Source organism: Stegostoma tigrinum, chromosome 35 (assembly GCF_030684315.1).
Source record: "Stegostoma tigrinum isolate sSteTig4 chromosome 35, sSteTig4.hap1, whole genome shotgun sequence".
NCBI lineage: Eukaryota > Metazoa > Chordata > Chondrichthyes > Orectolobiformes > Stegostomatidae > Stegostoma > Stegostoma tigrinum.
In genome coordinates, this window is record NC_081388.1 from 12,971,120 (window position 1) to 12,993,905 (window position 22,786).

Consider the following 22,786-nt stretch of genomic DNA (forward strand, 5'->3'; position numbering starts at 1 on the left):
ACTTTTGTGAAATGTGGTGATGCAGTGCAACTTGAAGCTGGAATGCAGAATCAGGCAGTGCAACCAAACTCCAGCCTCATCTATCACCACTCTCATCTGCAATGTTGCGGCAACACAGTGATTGTTCCATTGGATGGACGCAACCCGATGTGTTCTGTTGCAATGGTCCGTTGGAACAAACTCTTAATGCATTTTCGCACCCAACGAACTATGTGCAGCAAAAACTCTTAAAAATCAACTGAAACGGGAAGGGGGGTGGTGTGAGGAAGCTATCTGATCAAAAATAGTAATTTCTGCACAACCTGTTTGAAACAGGAACATGATAGCCCCACGTTTAATGCTTTCATCAATAAAAAGGTGACATTAAACAGTCTCAGTGAATTGAACTGTAGCCTCATCTCAACAGTGAGTTTTCCAGGTATGAGTGACAAAGTATTGTTAGTGTTATCCATTCATTCTGTAGCTCAACTGCCCCCTCTTTCAGGCCAAGAATGTCTGGATTTAATTAAAGGCAGGGAAGCATGGGAAAAACAAAGAAAAAATGCACACACATCAAAGCAGAGATTCTTTATTGATTTACACAGATTATTACAAGTTCAAAAGAAAAATCCATCTCAAAGACAAGCGCAACAGTTTCCTAAACTCAACCCTCCCCTTGCAAAATAAAAGAGCAAAGGTACTGTAGAAAAAAAACACTGAGCTAACACAGCAACCTGAGAAAAGCAGGTTGAAGACGGGCAGGCAACACTACGGGACTTGAAAACTCCCAGCAACCAGTGCTTTGGAAGATGTTCTGTGACTCTGTTCCACTTAACAAGAGAGGGTTCAAGAATCTCAGTCACTGACAAAATTTTATCCACATAATTGGATAACCAGAACCTACAATCTACAAACAACTTACACTCAATTTATATTATATAAAATATATATATACGTTACACACACACACAAAAACAACTCTAATAGTGAGGCCTGAGTCCAATGAAATAGTTTTGTTGTCTTCTTAATGGAGGGAGGTGATTTCTTCTTCCCAATTACTAGATAAGAATATAGCTAAGAAAGGCTTGTTTAAATTCAGAACACACTGCACTGAATGCATATGAATGTGTTCTAGCTATAAGAAAATATAAACACAGAAATTGCTGGAAATACATGAACAGGTTAGCTAGTTCCAAAACAGGAAATAACTCTATCTTGCACTCAGTGCCCAGAGTTGTCTGGTAGTGCTTGTGGACAGTCTAATTTGAAAATCATCCTTAGTGCACATTACTCCCATTAATTGACTGACTGTATTACACCAGAAACATCTTATTTTGGATTTTTAACATGTAGATATAAAAATTGCACATCAGGCAACTATAGGTTTAGTGACAACTTTCCCATAGTTATTTACAGGTCCCTGTAACGCAGATATATTATCGATTGTAATATATAGCATTCTAATATAAACAATCAAAAATACATATAACTAATATTTGCCTTAGTGTCTCTGCGCTGACTGCATTGCAGGAATGTCACGTTATGAGAAATCATAGCAATGCAGTCAGACTTGTGGTATAATTCCTGCCACAATAAGAGAACGGCAAAATTCCAAATGATTCCCAAGGATCCCTTATAACCTCTTCCAGCCTCTGACCATGGAATGGAAACAGTGCATTCTCACTCAAGAATGCCTCCATCCTGAAAAGGTGCACATTCCACATTCTCCTTCCTGCTGCTATAGTGGTATCTGGCAATGAAATTCTTTTTCCCTGCCCAGCTCATTACTGCCCTTTTATGCTGTTCCCAAATTTGGTCCCAATCCATCTTGTTCTTAATGGCTCCTTTGTTAAACCTAGTTTACAGGCTGAATCAGTCAGGTTGATGGTAGGTCAACCCCACAGGCCCCTGAGCAGGAGGTCAGCAGGCGGTTTCCAGCCCTGGTCCCCGCATATTTTGTGTAAGTGCGTGGGACTGGCAGGACAGGACAAAAGCTGAATCCACAACGATGACTCAGAGGTGCATCAAACACCACTGTAGCAGCTTACAAAAAGATAGCGACAATCCTGGTGATTGCCTGAGCGCTGCCGGCATCTATTCCCCTCCCTTCTACTAATCGCTCAGTCAATTTCCTTTCAGTTTGGCTGCTTATATGCAAACAGCTTGCACCTTGGTGCAAGGACTCTAATATAAACGGAATCGGGAGCACAAACCTATAAAGTTTGTAAACATGAGCATCTAGTAGACATATCTAGACTAGGAATATAGTTCCCTCCTCTCTTTTCAAGTGCAGGGAAAAGTGGGACAAATTAGTCCCAGCTAAGTAAATGTCTAATAAAAGCCCGGTTACTGGAGTTTATAGACAAAGTGCGTCAGACCTCAACACTTTTTAATAAACACGCTCTGTGTAAAAATCCCATTAAATCTTATTTTAAATAATTCTGAATAAATAAGAATAAATCATAAAAAATACAGCAACAGATCTGAGTAAAGATTACAATCAGCTTGTTCCAGATGAGACAGCAGATCAGGTTTTAATCATGACAGCCAGAACGGACTCTCTCCAAGGATAAAGGCACTCTGATTGTATGGGAATATGGTGGCTTTATCCAGAATTCTCTCCTTGGTCTTCAAACATTGAAAGGAGATGTAAAGGAAGTTACCCCTACCATGAACCAAATGTTGGTTTGGGTTGATGGGAGGAGCCAGTGTAAAAAAAATATCACACATTAGATACCAGGGGATTCGTGTGCCTTGGACCTTCCAATATTTACAATGAAGTCAAGATAATCAGAGTATAGAGTGGAAAATTAATTTGTTCTCTTATAAATTAAAGGCAAGCATTAACAGAAATACAAATACACATAATATAACATCAATAACAATGAGAGAGAGAGGGAGAGAGAATGCTCAACTCAGAAGGCTTCATTCTGAAAAAAAAATGGTAATGAATGTGAGGGACTGAAGTGATGTGGTGCACATCTACACATCTGAATTGAACTACAGATGTTTCTGTACAGATATAAAGATATGATGCAATGTTACTGCAAGCATAGCATTAAACTCAGTGGCATTCTTAAAATATAGAACGTTTTGGGTCCTTATAGTGTTAGTTCAGTCCCTGAATACGGACATGAGGATTAAACATTGATTGCCGTAAGACCGCTTTTTTTGACAGATGCATTTTCATAACACTATAAACAGCATTAACTTTACATGATCTGTAAAATTTGACTAACCACTAACAGTGCACAAAGGTCTCCTCTGTTCTGGAGTGACTTTTTCTTTTAAACAAGGAAGTAAGGATTTCCTAAAGCAGAGGCCAACATCATCCACTACAGGTCTATACATTCTCTCCCACTTTAGGATGGTACTCTACCCCTATCATCATTTGGACTTGCACACAGATGAGGGTGCTGTTTAGTAACCCGGTCTAAAAGCTGTGCCCAAACAAAAACCTTTCATCTCAGGCACATCTCCAAAATTCCTTGTTAGCCCAGTTCATTTGTCAGCTGGGGTTTTAAGAGGTCTGAGTGGATGTGCTGGGATGTCATTAGCCTCTTCAGGTGCTACAACAGGTAGTTCCTCCACCTTGTTGACTAACAAGGTTAACAATGTATGATGAGTGCATGAAACACCACAGAACTCGGCTTCAGGAAACAAAATGGAGTTGCACAATCAGGGGAGGTTATTTCAAAGTCTTATTCCAGGTCCACAGCGTACATCTACTGGGAAGGAATCAGTGCCTGAAACCACCAGCTGACTATTTAGTGGTTCCAAGAAGGTAAATATTATAAAATATACGCATAATGGAAATAGTAATGACATTACGAAACAGCTACTAGTTGACCAATGGTGGTGATTGGTAGGCATCACAGCAGTATAAGTCTGCTTTCCAAGCCAGTGGTATACTTAATCAAGATTGACTCAATACATGTTCTGTTATACAATGCCAACACACTGCCTTTTTGTATCTCCAGACACTTTTGTGTCAAAAAAATAAATTCTCACAAAAGAAAGATCAGTGCCTGCTCCACAACGTGGCGCATATCCAACTTTTCCCAGTTGTTACTGATACAGAATGGCCCATGTAATACTGCACAGGACACACATGTACAGGACATGGAACGAACAACATATCAAGCAAAGTCAACCCTTTGTCTCATCACTGCAGCATCTCCAGTCGATGCAGACAAGTCTTTTTCTTCAAATGTCTGCATTTTCACAAGTTAGCTCACTCTTGGCAATGAACGGAATGATGCCAAGAGTAACATAAAATCGGCTCATACAGATCTAGTTGCCAGGCTGTCTCAGAGCTACAATTCTTATTTGAAAAATGGTTTCCTGTGACTGGACTGTGAAAGCAAAGCTTTAGTCACACTTCGCTTGGATTTCGTAGTCACCTGTCTTCTGTTGTATGAGACCTGAAGAGAAGGCTTTAAAGAGAATAGATGCCGAGTACTGGGTGTCGTCTCTTCTACATGATCCTCCTTCATACCAAGTCCTTCATGCATGAGAAAAGAAAAGAATAAAAACATCCACAGGGTCTTCAAATTTCCACTTTACGCAGACTCGATCTGCTGAAAGAATTCCTGGAAGAAAAGTACTAAGTTTAGAGGAGTGTGTTACAGACAACCACTGTAGTGTAGGGAAACTAATGGCTGGGTGATGAGAGGGTCAGACAGGAAGGAAGGGGAAAGACAAAAAAAAATAAAAATTAATCCCTGGGGCTGAGAACCAAGTGGAAGCAGAACATGGGAAAGGTAGAACGGTTGAATGAGCGACAGGGGCAGGCAGTACAAATGGATGTAAAGTGTTGGGAAAGACAGAGAGACATAAAGTTCAACAGAAGAGACTAAACAAAAGGAGATGGAAGAATGATTTTTTTTTCAAAAAAGAAAAGTTAAATATATAGAGTTGACAGGGAGAGCCAGAAGAGAAAGTAAAGCATAGCAGATTGAATAAACGCGAGTCTCAAATGTGGAACATAATTTCAGCAAAGTGAGTGCAACATTCTCACTCTCAGACCTGCTGGAAAATCCCTTACCGATGGCTTGTGCTGGGTATGAGAGACTTGTATAACTGGGGAATTTTCCTGTTAATCATTGGCTGCAGAGACTCTTTCAGTCGGTGATAGTTCCGTTCCAACTCACGGTGGTACTCCTTCTGGTCTGCCCCAATCAGAGTCTTGTTCTTGCGTAAGGCGTCTTCACAGCTGCAGATAAAAGACTTGCTTCATAGGTGTATCACATAAAATTTATCATTGCACAGAGCAGCTTTGCAAGTGTCATTTGTACATTACAAAACCTGCAATGTTACCAGGAGATAGTGTGAATTTTGTGCACTCTTGATCTGGTCCACATTTCGGTGAAGAGTGAAGGTCAGACACTGCCTTATAGTGAGGGAGGCCAGCCATTTCTTAATTAGCAGTCACTATTCCCCTTTAATCTACATTCACCTGACTGATGCTGGCCTGCAACTAGCATTGAATGAAGAACTGGTTCACCACCCCCGTCTCAACGAAAGGATGATGTATGTTGGTAGTGTGTTTAGAATGAAGTTTTAAAAGGGGTCAGTCAGAATGCGACTACTGTTTGTGAAATGGAGGGAAGCTGGGAGCTGTAATGCAGAGTGACTCTGTTGGCGGGTACAATAAAGACACAAAGATACTGACATACCGCTTCATGAAGTCTTTGAAGCAGAGACGTAGCTTGTTGTGATGTCGGAAGAGCTTGGGATCATCTGGAATGTCTGCTAGGAAAACTTGGGCCACTTCCAAAGGCCCCTAAGAAAATTCCAGAAAGAAACCAGGATTATTTCAATGGGCCATTGTTAGAAACTTAACAAACCTAGAAACTGCCATCATTTTTAACCATATGCTACTTGACATTATATTACAGTCTAGAGGTGAAAGTTAAAAGACTTGGAAAAGAAGAACAATTGAAGTAAGAGTACATAGGATGTAGTTTATGCAAACTACAACTTGGTCCCTTCAGATCTTCCTTTGTAAATACACTGACTCTGGAATATGGAAGCTCAGATAGCAGCTGTACACCATGCTGCTAATCCATGTGGCTATTCTTCATTTAACAAACCAGGTAATGACTGTTTGGAGAATGTTGATTGTGAACATGGGAACAGCAGGAGACAACTTAGCCCGCTGAACTAGAAACCCATTCAGAATGTGCATAGCTGAGTGGTGACCGAACTCAGTATACCTATCCTTGGCCCATGTTTGTGTTTGCACTGTGTGTTGGCATAGTAGTAAAATGACTGGACTAGTAATCCCGAAGCTCAGGTTAATACTCTGGGAACATGGATTTGAATCACCCATGGTAGATGGTGAAATTTTAATTCAATAAACATCTGGAATTAAAAGACAGCCTAAAAATCATGCAACCAATATCAATTGTTGTAAAATGGTTCTCAATCTCGTTCTCAAATGTCCTTTAGGGAAGGAAACATCTTTATCCAGTCTCACCTACATGTGACTCCAAACCCACAGCAATGTGGTTGACTCTTAAAAGCCCAATGGGCTGTATACATTGAGACTTATCCAGCTATAGAGTGCATGAAGGAACTGTACCTGGTTGACTGTAGTTCCCACGCTTCCTTGCAATACCATCTGTAACATTTTGGCATCTGCTGGGTCCTGGTGTGTAGCAAAAGCCAACTCTTGGGTCTTCTTTTGCATGTCCTCAATCGCGACTTCAATTGGGATTAATATAGTCTGAAAATGGGAACACGGGAATAATAAATATAAGAGTGCACACAGTAGTGTCTCTGGAACCATACTCAATTGTTTGATGCATTCTCTATGTTACTGACTTCCCCAAGTGATCCACTGTGCTCCTGAACATTCTTTATCACACGATAACGTCAACTCGAGGGGCTGAATGGTGTTCTCTTGTTCCTATTTCTTATGACAGATATGGTTAAGGAAAGTCATTTCACCAAAGTACCCTGACTTTCCTTATTACTCCATTCTTCCTCATTTTGAGCTCATTTCTTCCACCACAGTGAATTATTTGCCTGGACCAGCAATTTTAATTCCTTACAGAACCTTGAGGTGATGGATGTAGTAACAGCGATAACATTCATGAGAAATGGTGACAGTCAGGACCTCCAGCAATCACAGCACTGAGGGTCATGTTGCCAACCTGTGACAAGGATGATCAAAGTTGCAGGGTCAGCCAGTCACACAGTGGTGAAGGGCCAGCTACGGAGCTGCACTATCTTGCGGTCGGTCAGTTAATTAGGACCCAAACTCTCTTAAGCAATTGCTGATGAAAGGTAAAACACAGTCGAGAAACTGTCTACTAATACATTCAAGTGGAATATCAGTCAACAGAAATGTTCTAGCTACACAGCTTTATCATCTAGATTGCACATTCAGTGATGTTGTCCGCTTGGCTGTCAGCCACAGGTAGCACTCTGGCCTCAGAATCAAACGTTTCTGAGTTCAAATCCCATTCCAGGGCTTGAACACAAAAATTAGGGTTGATACTCCAGTGCAGCATTGCCAGAAGTGTTTTGTTCCAAATGAGATGGAGGGAAGAAGGAAGGATCTGCCCATTCAGGTGGATGTATAAACTGAACTGTCACTATTTCAAAGAAGACCTAGAGAGTTTTCCCAGTGCTCTGGCCAATATCTATCCGTCACTCAATTTCACCGGACGAGATTATCTGGTCACTACTACATTGTTGATTGTGGGAATCTGCTGTGCTGCCATGTTCCCTACAACAATAATTGTTTTAATATACATTAAATATTATGTACACACACATGTAAATATATACATATATTATGAGACACATTATATAGCTCATGGAACATAGGCGTGCAAGTGCCTATGGGTGCAGCTCCAATAACACCTAAAATGCTTGACACAATTCAGGACAGAGCAGCCCCCTTGATTAGCATCCACCAAAACATTAAGTCACTCCATCACTGACACTCAGTATCAGCAATGTGTACTATCTTCCATTTAGAAAGACAACGGAAGCAGATAAGCACCCCTTCCAAACCACTCATCATCCTGACTTGAAAATATATATCCTTCCTTCACTGCCGCTGGGTCAAAATCCTGGAATTCCCTCCCTCATGTCATTTTGGCGTACCTATAGCACATGGACTGCAGCAGTTCAAGAAAGCCGCTCACCACCACCTTCTCAAAGGCAACTTAGGATAGGCAATAAACGTTGGCCTAGACAGCAACAACCACATCACACAAGTGAATAAACAAAATGTGACCACACTTCAAAAATACTTTATTAGCTGTAAAGTGCTCTGAGACATCCAGCAATCGTGAAAGCTGCTATAGTGCAAATTCTTTCAAACCCTAATTTGTCATTTACAGGCCTGATGTTTTAAGTGACTATTTCTCTCTCTCACACACAGACACAGACACACAATATATTATAGATATGAAAAGAAATCACAGAATGCAGGACATTGTTGTTAAACTTTCAACTCCAGGACACAGAGCTGAAATCCAACTTGAAGACATTGGATGGAGATATGATCTTAGTCAGACGAAGAACAGATGGCAGAGTAATTGCATTACACCTCAGTATCAGGCTGCAAAACTGTTCTGAATCCAACACATTCACTCAAACACGGACACAGCACAGCAAACACACACAACACAGTGACAATGAACATTTTGTGCAGATAACATACAGGGAGGATTTAAAACTATAACTGGTTAAAAGATAGGGTAAACACTCTCAGAAAGCGCTCATCTAGATGAGATCAAACCACCTCCACTCTACACACAACCCCACACTATCCCTGTTGATCAAAGGGCATTTGATTCAATGGGATCCTGTCATAGGGTCCCTACCTCTTCCTTATGGATGACATTGATCCTGGTTTTGATGTAGGGGAAGGCATGCGAGGTTGAGAGGATGGTCTTCCGTTTATACTGCTCATGCAGGTCCCCATGAGCACGACCATCTAATGTAAAGGGTGTGCAGTACATGAAGCAGCGCAGGTTATAATTCTTGTCAAAGTAAGTGATTCGGTCCTTCATCTCATAGGTGTCGAAGAAAGGCTCAACGTACGTGATCTGTATGTATGCCTGAAAAACACAAATGCTCTTCAGAATGCTTTCAGTAGATTGGAAGTCAGACAGAAAGGATCCAAAAATGACACAGAAAATACAAATATAAACATGCTGACGTCAATCTTCCAGAAAGTTGTATCCTAGTAAAATGTGCCCATTCTTTTCCCATGATCTCAGTATCCAGTTTCTGTGCAATCACTAACTTTGATCCACACAAAAGTATTTGTAAATCTTTTTCTTGCTTTCTGTTCTAAATCTCTTTCGTTCAATGCTGTGCCCATTTCTCCTTTTTGTAAGCCCCTTCATGATTAGACATGATAAATTGCCCATCTACCTTGACCTCTCCCTTCATTAATTTTGAACACCTCTATCAAACGCTCTTGAAACAATTTCTGTTATAAAGAAAATTGGCTCAATATTTTAATGCTTACTTTATAAACATCATTTTATGTTTGCATGCTTGTATTTTTTCATACTAGCTGGTATCTTTTTAAGTTACAAAACAGGATGACTTGTTTGGCAAATAGTGTAAGCAGCAAGTGATACAGAGGAATAAGCATGCCACAACCAATGGATCAGATATAGGCTCTGTAGCCCTGCCATTTCCAGTCATAAATGATGGTGAACATTTAAACATCTCACTGGGGAAAGAAGCTCCACAAATATCCTCATCCTCAATGATGGGAGAGCCCAGCACATGATAAAGGAGAAGTGTATGCAAAAATCTTCAGCCAGAAGCCTTCAGTCTCCTTCAGAGGTCCCCAGCAACACAGATGTCAGTCTTCAGCCAATTCGATTTGCACTAAAAGATAGCAAGAAACAGTAGGACGCACTGGATCCTGACAACATTTTTTCAACAGCACTTGAAAGCAGATGCTCCAGAATGTGCTGCACCCCTAATCAAGCTGTTCCAGTACAGCTGCTAAATCAACAAACAGATGACAATGTAGAAAATTGTCTAGTTATGTCCTGTACATAAAAAAGCACGATGGACTGAACTCAGTCAATTGCCAGCCCATCAGTCTAATTACAATCATCAATAAAGTAATGAAACTTGTCAGCAGCTGTGCTATTAAGCAGCACTTGCGCAGCATTAACCTGCTTACCGACACAGTGTTTGGATTCTGCCAAGGCTGCTCAGCTCCTAGTCTTATTATATCTTTGGTTCAGTCATAGACAAGAGAGCTGATTCCACAGGTGTGACTTTCAATGACATCAAGTGCATTTGACAGAGTGTGGTATCAAAGAACTGTAGCAAAATTAGAGTCAGTGGGATTTTAGACAAAAACACCCTGCTGGTTGGAGTCGTACTTGGCACAAAGGAAGATGATGTGGTTGTTGGAGGTCAGTCATCTCAGCTCCAGGTCAGTCCTTCAGGAGTTCCTCAGGGTAGTGTCCTAGGCCCAACCATCTTCAATTGCTTCATCAATGGCCTTCCCTCCAGCATAAGGTCAGAACTGGGTAGGGTTGCTGATGATGGCACAACATTTAGCATCATGCAGGACTTCTCAGATACTGAAGCACTCCACGTAGCAAGAAATATTTGTGCTTCGAAAGTGTCAGGCAATGACCATTCCAACAAAAGAGAATCCAGTCATCTTCCTCAGAAGCTAGGAACCCTACAGTGCTTAATTCACCCCTGGATTCCCCAAAGCCTATCTACCATCTACAAAGCACAAGACAGGAGTGTGATGAAATACTCCCACTTGCCTTGCTGAGTGCAGCTCCAACAACACTCAAAAAGCTTGACACTATTCAGCACAAAGCAGCCACTTGAATGGCACCTTTTGCACAAACACGTATTCCCTCCAAACTAATATTCAGTAGCAGCAGCGTGCACCTCTATAAGATGCACCGAAGAAATTCACCAACTCGCCTCAGACAATATCTTTCATCACCCTTTAGGAAGGACAGAGGCATCTGATAAATGGGAGCAAAACTGGTTGCAAATGCACTTCCAAGACACTAAGCATCCTGACTTTGAAACATACCGCTGTGCCTTCATTGTCGCTTGAGGTATTATCTCTAATCTTACGAGTTTGTAACTAAATCCCTCTGTTTTTCCACATGACAAGCCTATTTCCCACTCAAAGTGCTTACTTTTCTTCTCCCAAATATTTAAGTACCATGCCACCTAAAGCATTTTGACCATTCTGCTATCTCAATATAGCAGCTTGCTTTGGATGTCAATGATTAATTCTGTTTCTAAATGGAGTTTTGTCCCTCTAGCCCTATAGCCAATGGAAGTCACTGATATACAGAATAATTACAAATAGTGCCAGAACAGAATGCTGTTGAACACTACGAACCACTTCCAAACAGAAACTGCTCTTAATTTTAAATTTTTAGTCTTTGATGGTCAAAATGTAGTTTGTTAACATTGCTCTAATCTTAAAGACCCCTAAATCAATTCCAATAGTTTCATGCTACATACCTTGTCAAACACGTTTAAAACAGCATCCAACACATCTGCTACAGCCTAAAGAACTAGTGGACATGCCAAACACAATCTCCCTTCCTACAACGTGTGAGTTGTTTCCAGACATCATCTCTTCATCTAAATATTCAGTAATTTAGTTTTTAATTAAAGATATTAACATCTGTGCTAGGGCAAATGTGAAGTGTACTGTAATTACTTAGAACTGTTGTCTTCCTTTTGCAAAAATGACTACTCTCTTGACCTACATAACACATTCACCCCCAACTGAAGCCTGAAATAAAGTTTTTAGATTCTCTGCCATTTCTTCCTCCATTTCCTTTAGGCTTTACCCTATCAAGGTCTGGCATATTGTGCTTCTTTAGTTTAACTAACCTCTAATATTTCCCTTTTATTAACTTTTAAATGATTTAGGATTTGCCTGCTCTCCAACAGTTTGTGACATTCAACGAAAAGGTTTAAATATCACGGTCATTCTTTGTTCATCTTTTACTAATTCACTTGCTTCTGTGTGTTCCATTGCTAAATTTCTAGCCATAACAGTACAAATGCAGAACTGCATGTCAAGGAAAGAACTGGCTCCTCAAAATGGCTACATAAAGAATTTACCAATGCCAAAGAGCTGCTGGCATTTCACCTTTGGGCCATGGACTACAATATAACCAAAATGACTCAAGCCTCTTCTGTTAACTGTTTGTAAGTATCTAAAGTGATCTAACCTCGAGTTAATCTCAGTGTAGATCCTAATGAACAAAGATCCACTGCATAAGACTCCTCCTATTTGTTACTTTTTTATATGACATGTTCAAACCTAAATAAAGACCTTTATGCAAAGACACCAAAAGTGTTTTAGCCATTAAAAGTTTTAGATTAGTGCAGGACAGGAAGTTGTTAATGTTTGGAACAAAGGCATACTGGTGTATCAGAACAGAAAGATCTTTATGCTGCACTTATCAGAGGTATATACCACATGGAACACCCGAGGTCACATCTATACTCCTCACTTTGACGTGCAAAATAAAATCATGCAATGGCTACTCAAATGCTGTGCACTGCAGACTGGAATGAGTGCACAGCTTGTAAATCAGCTAGGCAGGCTGGGATGGTGAGTAATTTTCATCCCTGTATAACGTGGTGTTGAGATTGCTGTTACCTTATTAGGATCCAGTTTAGCTTTGTCAACCGGATTGGAATCTTTAATAATCTCAGCAGCCTCTTCACCAAATTGGTCACGGTAAAATTCCTGTCACAATGCAGAACACAATGATTTAATGACAGCATATACAGAAACCCCATTAAAATTTCAGGACTCATAAGTACATAGTATTAAGTCACCTAGTGGTGGTGTTATCAGGTCATTATTTTGCATTTCACAGCATCAGACTATATTTCTATATAACAAGGATGCTGTTTCATCTTCTCAGTGATTATCTATCCTGGACCTTCCAGCATGAACGGTAGGACACAATCCCGATAGGTCATGCCCAGGATACACTCAATGTTCACTGAAAGTGGTACTTTAATGGTTAAATCCCATAGTCTCATTACTGTCAGAATTATGTGTCAACCACATTTCCAATCAGTCTCTCACAAAATCAAAGGGTCATGCGTTCAAGTCTCACACTACGGGGGTAAACAAATCTCAGCCAGCGCTCCAGATCCATGCTGAAGAATGCTACACTTACAGGTGAGTTATTTCTAGGGTAGCAAGTTAAACTGAGGTGTGTGTTTTTTGAGGTGAATGTAAAATATTCCAACACACTATTATGAAAGGAGCATGGAAGTCATTCCTGGTACCTTGGCCAATATTTATCCCTCATGCAAAATCATGAAACAGAATATGTTGTCCTTATCAGATTCCTGCTTCCTGTGTGCAAATTGGCTGCTGTGTATCCCACAATAACTGAATCCGCTATAAAAGTACTTCACTGGCTATAAAATGCTTTGGAATGATTTGAAGTTGTGAAAAACTCTGTAAAATCTTTCTTTTCTTGAAACTGATTTTTGTCAAACTTGCTTACCTCAAGCCGATATGAAATCTCTGCTAGCTTGGTGATTGAAGGCTCCTTGTAAACAAACTCCTGTTCATCCAAATCTCCAAACTTACAACCATAGAAGCCAACTCGAAAGTAAGTCCCAAACATTCTCTTCGAGCCCTATGTAAAGTGGAGATTAGAGTGTGTAAACAAACAAAGCAAAGCAGTGACATGTTCAAACCTCCACTCACACTCTATCGCTTAAATCTCATTATTTGTCCAGTATTACTTTTATCAAGGCAATCTGGTAAGGGCTAAAGACTGTAGCTCATTGTTAAAGGTTTAGTTTGGCTGGCCAGCAAATATGGCTTGAAGACCAACGTTGATTTCTCTCTGCTTGTTAATGTGCCCTCAACTTAGATTAATTTCTTGTCCCACTAATGCTTTTAAATATTTCAATGGCAATTAAGGCTCCCTTAGAAGGGCTGTACTACTTTAGTATTACATTTTGCAAGTTCCCCTCTTAGCCCCTCTAAATTGTGCAGAATTTAAGATGTAGCCAGACTGAAATTGACTAAACACATTTCAATCATTCTGTAGGCCTCAACTGGATCATTCATTTCTCTCTCCATTCGCTTTCCAGAAAATAATTTCTGACATAAATGGTTACAACTGCCAAAGTGGTCAAAGCTGAGCTAGCACCCCAGGCTATTAATCAAGAATATCAACATACAATCTGATGATGCCAAAGCAGATTGAGAAAATGCATAAAATGATTTTAATTTCATTAACCCTCTGAGGGATGAAGATAAATCCAGTAACTGAGTAGAAAGCAAAAGGGAGAGGCCAGAATGAAAATGATTTTAACAGAGAGGCCAGGAAGGTGTGGGCAGCCTGTTAGCATCTGAAAAGCGCAGCAAAGTTGGGAAGTGCGGACCTGAATGATTTTAACCGCCAGGCCTCAATTAAATAAGTTTAGGCAGTTTCCCATCTGACAACCAGCTGTCAGTCTTGACAGCCTGGCTTTTGGGTCGGAATGCCTTATAGCATCAGGAAACTATGGCTAAGAAATCTTGGGAGATATTCCCCAGTGGTCAGTTATGTTGGGTGGGGAAGACATTTAATTATGATACACGGAGACAGAAGATCATGGTTGCAGGGATTCAAAATAAAGGTAGAAAAGTTGGTTGATTGCAGTGATTGGGACCTTCTGTATTTCTGCAGTACTCCCTAAATGTTTGGTCAAATTTTGTTCTTGTAAAGGTTAGGATGTCTGTGGTTGGTAATGATACTTAGTACTGAGCATAAGATTGAATAAATGTGAACCACTGTGTAAAAGAATGTTCTTTTACACTCCCTGAAGATTCAGACTTGACTGCATCATCACACCGCTGATATTGTTGACTTCACCTATGCTTTATTTCCAGATCTTATACTTCAACAGGCTCCTGCACCAATCAACAGGCTTGGATACCTCAGTAACACCCACTCAGGTCGAGACACTGCTGCAGACTTATTTGACAGGACAAGGCCTACATGCTGTTGAGTGAAGAGCTGATAGGACCGAAAGGCCAGGTTTTAACACATTGCAGTGCTCACCCTTCCCAAATTGATAAGTCACTTGTACAGACTTTCACTCAGTTAGCAGATACTTAGAGAAATTTTGATAGTTGAAATAATGTCCAAGAATAGGAGTTGATTGAAGAAATGACTGATTGAACACCAGAAGTATTTGAATTAATTATTCATCCATTTTAAGCGACCTTCAGTACAAATAATATAATCACTGTAAGTCTGTAAAAAAATTAGAACAACTTACCGTAGGATGGAGTGAGGGGACAAGGAGGACCAGCGGCAAGTGGAATAAAGGAGAGAGCACACAGAAAGAATCATCAATGGATAGACTTTACACCAATCACCAATTATATGTACAGGTATCCACCCTTGACACCAAGGTGTGAGTGCTGCTGCCAAGATGGATGGTGTGAGAACAAAATCAATTCCTACCTCATCAAGTTTCATTTCCCTCCCTCTATCCCAAAAGACACGTAATTTACAAGCTGCTGGATGATCAGATGACTCCTACCGATCAGTAAATTGTCATCGTTCTGTGCAGTTTGAGAACAGTGAATAGGCAACACCTTGCTCTTCAGAGAGCTATCATTCTAAGTTTGGACTGTGTTTCCTGACTGGCAGCAGCAGTTCACCTCAGGGTTTGTCACAGGGAAACCACAGCATACCTTCCCCCAACTACCTCCAACCTGATAACAGGTAGAAGGCACAATTTTGGCTGAAGAGTTGTCACACGTTACGGTCAATGCTTTCGGTTGAACCTCAATTGAACATGTAACTGGGTCATGTATCGCTATAAAGCAGAGGCATCTCTCTCACAGGCTCTGAATCAACTCTGTTTAAGATAACCATGAACTAGAGCCCCAAGATTAGAATGAACAAGTTCCAAACTATCAGGTGAGCTCAATGCTGCAGTAAGTTTCTCAACTTAAAACTCCACCTTGGTCGCTTATGAAGCTTTCAACATCAGCACCTCAATATAATGTAATGGCACACAATGGAGTAACTTACCAGAGGCAAGGGCTTATTGATGACAAAATAGTTCACATCCCACCACACACACAGACACAAACAAACAGAAAAACTATTCAGCAGGAGTACATCCCTGACTACATGGCGCACACAGTCTTAGCAAGAGCTATGTTGTAATAAGAAACCATTTTACAGCAGCCTTTACAAAGTACAGGGGACAGTGACTTCATTAAAGCATCACGCATCCTGCCTAATGCTTTAGAGTCTTAATCTCCACACGGACATAAAACCTGCTGGCTTTCCTCAATAAACCACTGCTTCCTGCATCTTAACACAAGTTACAGTGTTTTATGACCCAAGGGCTAATGGCTCATCTGCCCAGAATCCAACACAGCCATAATCAAGCAGCAACCTTTTCCAGCACATCAAGCATTTGGTTCGGATCCATCAGAATGTCACTTTGTGTTTTAAAATCAATCAAGATTTTAATTTTCACCTACTCCACCTCAACCACATTCACGTTTTTTTTAGGGCATGTGCCAAATTTAAAATTTGTCTTGTGTTTCTATGCAGGTTTTCAAAAACACAGGAAAAGAGCAACCTACACATTGACTACCCTTTCCCACTCCCATGGAGTTGGTGGGAGGAAGCCAGCAGATGTGTTATCAGGTATGCTGCAAACACAAGCAGAAACAGCTGTGTGAGCCACAAGATGTGTGCGATGGAAATTATTTGGTTATAACATGACTTGAAGGCCAGTGTTACAAATGATGTGATCACGCTGGGAAGCGTCTGTCAGTGAGCAATACAGGGTGACTATGGAACTGTCAGGCAATGGGATATTAACTTTAAGCTCTCTTCAGGCAGCCCTCTGGATTTATCAGTTCACTGAAGAACACGGAGGCACTCCCTAGAAATTCTGAATGGGAGCTCATTTCCCATCTGAGAAATTTAATTTGACAATTTAAAGACAGGTGTGGAATTCACCTCATTTTCAATACTAAGGGCTCAGCATCTTAGCTTTCTTCCTTAGTCTGAAAGACTGACAGAGAAATGCCTCCAGTATACCAACAATATTGTTCCCAAGTCAGCAGTGTTCAGAGAGGGACACCTTTTCTCATTCTCAAGACGCAGATAGCCTTAACTTCTACAAAAGCAGGCGAAACTCATGCTTCAGGTGAAGGGCAAGTGCAAACATCTCAGGGCAAGGGTTCAAGGCTCAGAACCCTGGGCAGTCTTCCAGCTTCTCCTTTGACTCATGTGTCTCCCAATCATAAATGAGAAAACTTGGTATTGACCAAGACCTATTCCCCATAATTATAAAGTGGCTCAGATATACAGCCCAGAAGTTAACTGATTAGAATCCTAATCTGCGCTAAATTAATTAATCTACATTGGGCATCTGTATTCCTGTGTCCTGAGAATGGAGAAAATTTCCTATGAGTTTGGTTCCTGCCCTCTAACCTATATGCATGTGGAGGAGTGAGAACAGCATCAGGCTGGCTTTTTACAGCCTGCAGTTGTCTGGTGACACTCGCTGTCTAGGCAACATCAAGGTTGAACCTCAAACCATGTGGCAATAGAAAGTGAACAGTGAGTCAGCATGAGGGTGGAAAAATTAGAAACACACTTTAAAACGTCAAGTGGGACAAGCTAAGAGCAGCTTGCCTACTGACCTCAAGAAGGAAATGGTGTAAATGTGAAGGAAACAAAGACCGGAAGAAATCATTGGAAACGGTATAAAAATAAAACCAACAGAAATGACTAAGTGTCATTCTTTCCTCCCTCCCGACCCTAGACAATCCAATGGCTGCCTGAAGCAACTTCCAAAGCCTGCACCCAGTTAGTTAGAACAGGAGATATTTTCCAGTTGGAGTGTGCGTTGTCTCCTCATATAACACAGCCACGACATGCAAAAGCACCATCATCATACAAACAATTCAATCCGCACGGAGTGCATGCAGCCTACCTCCCAGCCAGAACTCTGCACATGGACAGAGAGGGGGAAGGGGAGAAACAAAGTGAGAGAGACAAAATTCACTGATCAATTAATACTCAAACAGATCCAGGAGTTAACACACAATGCTGAGGTAAGGACTACACTCATTATTATGTTGCACTTCAGAGCCATTTAAAACCTTTAATCAAAAGGATGGTTTATCAGTGTGTTCTGGCAATGACAGCTCTAAAGTGCACAAATCAGGCAACACTGCAGCAAATGTCAAACATGGCTGTACAAACCAGCAGAGTGAGGGGTGTACATTACTCAGTATCATTTAAGGGTAAGGGATTTATATCAATGCAATAGCGAGGGGAATATATCAATTAATGTCACAAAAAGGGGTCTATTTCACTCTCTGTCACAGTGAGGATTTTGTATTCGTCAATGTCACAACGACGGATTTACATTGCTCAATGTCACAGCCAGGGGCATATATTTGCTACTGAAACAATACATCCCAGATGCTGTCAATGCAAAATGTACATAGTCAAGGTCACAATAAAGGGCATGAATCAGCCAGTGCCACAGTAAAAGGTACACTAGGGCCATTGTCAAAGCCAAAGGAATGCAGTACCCACTGACAAAGAAAGGGGGAGGAGGGGAAATAAATTGCTCAGGATCACATTTATCAAACGGCACCTTGGCAAAGAGCAACTGTACATTTGACACTTTACGCTTGATGTTTTCATTCCATTGTAGGAATCCTACCAAGACACTGCCTCCAATAATCAAGTTAAGTCACAAAATTCTCACATCTCACCATGCAGCCTACAGTTCGAGTCCTTGCGAAGAATGTAAGATTTTCCTTTCCAGAGCTCAAAACTTCAAACCATTCTGTTATTGTACCTTTACAGCTTTGGACATCCATGTCTTCAAGGTGGAAGGAAATGAGACATTGGCACCAGGTAGTAATTTCAGGGCCACCAGGAGGGGGTGGGTGTCAGTGTAGAGAATATGTCAACAAAAGGACAGCAGAAGGACAAATGGACTCAGCAGTGATCATCAAAACTGTGTTCACTACTTATAACCAGGACAAGGAATGCTGAAAAGGGTAACCAAAACAACAGGGGTTTCAAAATTCTGTCTCTTTAGCAGTGGACTGAGACAAGACGAACCTATACTACTGATAACAAAACTGTAAAAGCAGCAGGCTGTCACAGAAGTTTTCTGAGCGATGTGCCAAGCATTGAATTAGGTTGAACACCTTGGCTGATGGGGTTAATTCCAACACTAGGGCTAGTTGGGAAAGAAGATGCACTTTAAATCTGAGAATGAAAATTAATCTCAAGAACTAAATTTATCATTCAGTATCATTTTTTCTATGAATTACTTAGAATTTTTGGGATAATTCTCAGCAGATTAAAACGTGCGTGTTCATTTGCATTTTGACTTTTGTTAAAGATGTTCTATGTTATTCCAGTAACACCCCTATACTGTTTGAAGAATGGCTGGATATGAAATACTGAGCAATCTGGAACTTTTCTGACCTTCCTTGGATAACAGTCAATATGATCCATGACAGACTGCATACCCATAGCACAGTGTTTATCTTTCAAGAGGGCCACGTATCAGAATTTGCCTGCACTGCTAAACCAACATAAGTCACGGTCACTCATCAGATTTGACAGCTTGGATTGCAATCAGCCGTAAACTGATGGTACATAGCATCTTGAGCCAATGTTTTAGCCACTTAGCTCAACCGTGTGGCATGTTGGTTTCTATTAGGATATTGGCAGGTACAGCTTAATCAGGATTTTGGAACTGACTGACAGCATTTTAAATACAGTTCAAAGTTCTGTGTGTTATTTCTTTGCTTGCATAGGTGATTGGTCACACACCTGACTGGTGCAGCAGCCAGTAGTTTTATCAATAATCTCTAAGCAGTACACTATCGCCATCTCATGGCATGGACTAGGTCCTGCAAGCATGCTGCCACTGCTTTCTAAACTTCGTTTTTTTAACCCCCCCCACCCCCTAACTGGAATAATAATTCTTGTCACAAGCATCTGTACAAGTCCGTGGGTTTGTGCTGCTGAAAGCTGTAGCAGCCCTATCCACTGGGACCAGCAAAGCTTTGGAGTCTGAGCTCATCCAAAACCCTGCAGCCCATATCGGAATTTGCATCAAATCCCATTCACCCAATATCTTTGAATGTGATGACCAATTACATACTCATTCAGCAATGCCTCATTTTTAAGGTCATCCTCTTTTGTTCAAATGCCTCCATGTCCTCACTTCCTCGTTACCTCTGTAACATCCACGCTCTCTGAGCTCTTTGCAGCTCTCCAATTCCCCGCTCTGACTGATTTCCATCTGGTTATTGGTAGCTGTGCTTTCAGCTACTGAGACACCAAGGTCTGGAATTCCCTCCTAATCATGTCCACCTCCTTTCTTATAATATGTCCCTTAGAACCAACCTCTTCAACCAAGCTTTTCCTCATCTGCCTTAGAATCTCTGTGTCTTCAGGGTTAAATTTGCTCTGATAACACTTGAAGAGCTAGAGGGAATTTTTGTATACATTGCATGATAAAGTCTGATAGATTTGGCAAGGTAACTAGGGCAGATGTGACATACTTCCCAGAGTGCTGCAGTGAGAAAACAGGCAGATTACAATGCAGCCAACTCCACTGACAACTCGTGAGTGCAGACCATCCTCCCTCTTGATTTACAAAGTCAAGTGTGGGGGGAGGAGTGCTTAATGAGGAAGGGTTTTAGCTAGAGTGACGGACAAGGACACCCACTGCCACCAAATATCGTATAAGTTTTCAAAAGGCTTATTTATAATTATGTTTTTCCCATGTTGCATTTACTGAACAAAATCCTAAGCAAAACACAGCTATTGCATTAACGTGCAATACCTGATTTGGAATTTTGTTAAAAGCATCTTGTAGTCTTCCATGGATTGTTGCCAGTTTCTTACTGTCCCGGTTGGCTTCATGGATTGGGATCAGGATCTTGTACACTTCATTTACAGCTTCATGCATCCCAGCCTGGACAGTAAAACAAAACACACTGTCAACATTAGATCTGAACAGCTGGATGGAAAGGTTCCTACCTCCAGAAACTTCCACCAGCTCAAAATTGATGAGCAGATTGGCAGCACGACAATGGCTCATCCTTAAGCACTGAGCAACCACCAGAAAATTGTTTCTTAATGAGGAAAGATATTGATGCAGCAGATTTGCTGTTCAGTTTGATGCACATTACGTTATTACAGCTTGTTCCCACGACACAAGCATATCATGACATAAGGATATGCTACCATAAAGGACGCTGATATTTTAACTGTGTGGTTTTCCTCCAATACATTATGGTACTGTGGTAGGATTTTATAGCTTGAACAGTACTATCTGGACTGGGAGCAGGTGGTGGGTAGGTGGCGTGCAGATATGGAATAGATGTTAAGGATGTAACTCCAGGTACAGGACAGGGATTCCCAAATGTATAATTAGAGTGAGTGGAAAGGAATGAGACCCAAATTAAAACAAAACAAGAGGGAAGACAACAAAATGTATTGCATACCATTGTAAAGGAGGATGCCGCTTGCTCAAGCAATCCCACCAGACCAGCTTCTGTGAAATATTTCCCGGCACAAATTCCTTCTTCGTCAGGAGAAAGAACATCATCTGATACAGCTGATTCCTCGAGAACATTCGATGATATGTTCTTTGGGAAAGAAAAGGCATAGAATTGTAAATTTAAATTAAAACCAATTCTTAATCCCAATTTAAATTATATAATAGTTTATATTTATATAGTGAGTTTAATATAATGAGATTTCCCAAGGCATTTTGAGGGAGCATTATAAAATAATGTATAACACTGAGCCATTTAAGGAACTATCTGGCTGGAGGACCAAAAGCCTGATTGCAAATATTGGTTTTAAGAGGTACTGTGAAGGAGGAATGCTTATAGAGAAGTAAAGCTTGGCGCCTAGGCAACTTGAGGGATCGCAATTATTGATGGGAACATTAAAATGAAGGATATTCAAGGAGGTTAGATGACTGCAGTCTCTCAGAAGGTTGTAGAGCTAGAGGAAATTACAGAGACAAGGACAGGCAAGGCTGCGAACAGAACACTGTGAAACCAAAAAGGAGGTTTTTAAAATCAAATCATTGTTTGTCTGGGAGACAATCTGGGCCAGTGGCCACAGAACTGATATGGGAATGGGTCACGGGCAAGTTAAGGGCCCAAAGTAATACATACTTTTCCACTCTGTTTTGGGAAACACACAAATTAGTACTCAAAGGCCCTAACAGTTTCTTATCATGGCCAAGCTTTTGTCAGCTACAATGGCAATTGAGATATTTTCAGTCAATAAGATGCAAGTGTTTCTTGAAAATGACCTGAGCACCATCCTTGTTTAACGTGCAATAAATAGCACTCAGTGCTGAGGCGGTCCTGTCCAGCTCAGAGATACTTAACAAACCACATGAAAATTTAAAATGGATACTACACCTCTATTAGTTCCTAAATAAAAACCAAAAGAACTGTGGATGCTGTAAATCAGGAACAAAAACAAAGTTGCTGAAAAAGCTCAGCAGGTCTGGCAGCATCCACAGAAGAGAAAACAGTTAATGTTTTGGGTCCGGTGACTCTTCCTCAGAACCTTCCTCTGTTCTGAGGAAGGGTCACCGGACCCGAAAGGTTAACTCTGTTTTCTCCTCCATAGAAGCTGCCAGACCTGCTGAGCTTTTCCAGCAATTTTGTTTTTGTTCTATTAGTCCGTGACTGACTAAGTGAGAGCTGTTCTTATCTGCCCTTTACCCAGTCCCAGGA

The 22,786-nt window shown here is 40.9% G+C and overlaps 1 protein-coding gene across 5 annotated transcripts in view; it reads right to left on the reverse strand.

The window, feature by feature from the left end:
• Positions 1 to 552: 552 nt before the first annotated feature.
• The window catches only part of LOC125447376 (dedicator of cytokinesis protein 7-like), a 157,660-nt gene continuing 135,426 nt past the window's right edge, over positions 553 to 22,786 (reverse strand). For 2 of the 5 annotated variants that reach the window (XM_048521699.2, XM_048521697.2), the window contains 10 exons: positions 21,530 to 21,673; positions 20,866 to 20,997; positions 17,974 to 17,988; positions 13,506 to 13,631; positions 12,638 to 12,727; positions 8,826 to 9,062; positions 6,566 to 6,709; positions 5,658 to 5,764; positions 5,027 to 5,194; positions 553 to 4,571 (listed from right to left, as the gene is read on the reverse strand). In XM_048521699.2, coding sequence (XP_048377656.1) covers positions 4,529 to 4,571; positions 5,027 to 5,194; positions 5,658 to 5,764; positions 6,566 to 6,709; positions 8,826 to 9,062; positions 12,638 to 12,727; positions 13,506 to 13,631; positions 17,974 to 17,988; positions 20,866 to 20,997; positions 21,530 to 21,673 — 1,206 coding nt within the window. In that variant the 3' untranslated portion in view covers positions 553 to 4,528. Of the gene's footprint in view, positions 4,572 to 5,026; positions 5,195 to 5,657; positions 5,765 to 6,565; positions 6,710 to 8,825; positions 9,063 to 12,637; positions 12,728 to 13,505; positions 13,641 to 17,973; positions 17,989 to 20,865; positions 20,998 to 21,529; positions 21,674 to 22,786 lie in introns of all 5 variants that reach the window. The other 3 variants (XM_048521700.2, XM_059640020.1, XM_059640021.1) reach the window with 2 other exon arrangements.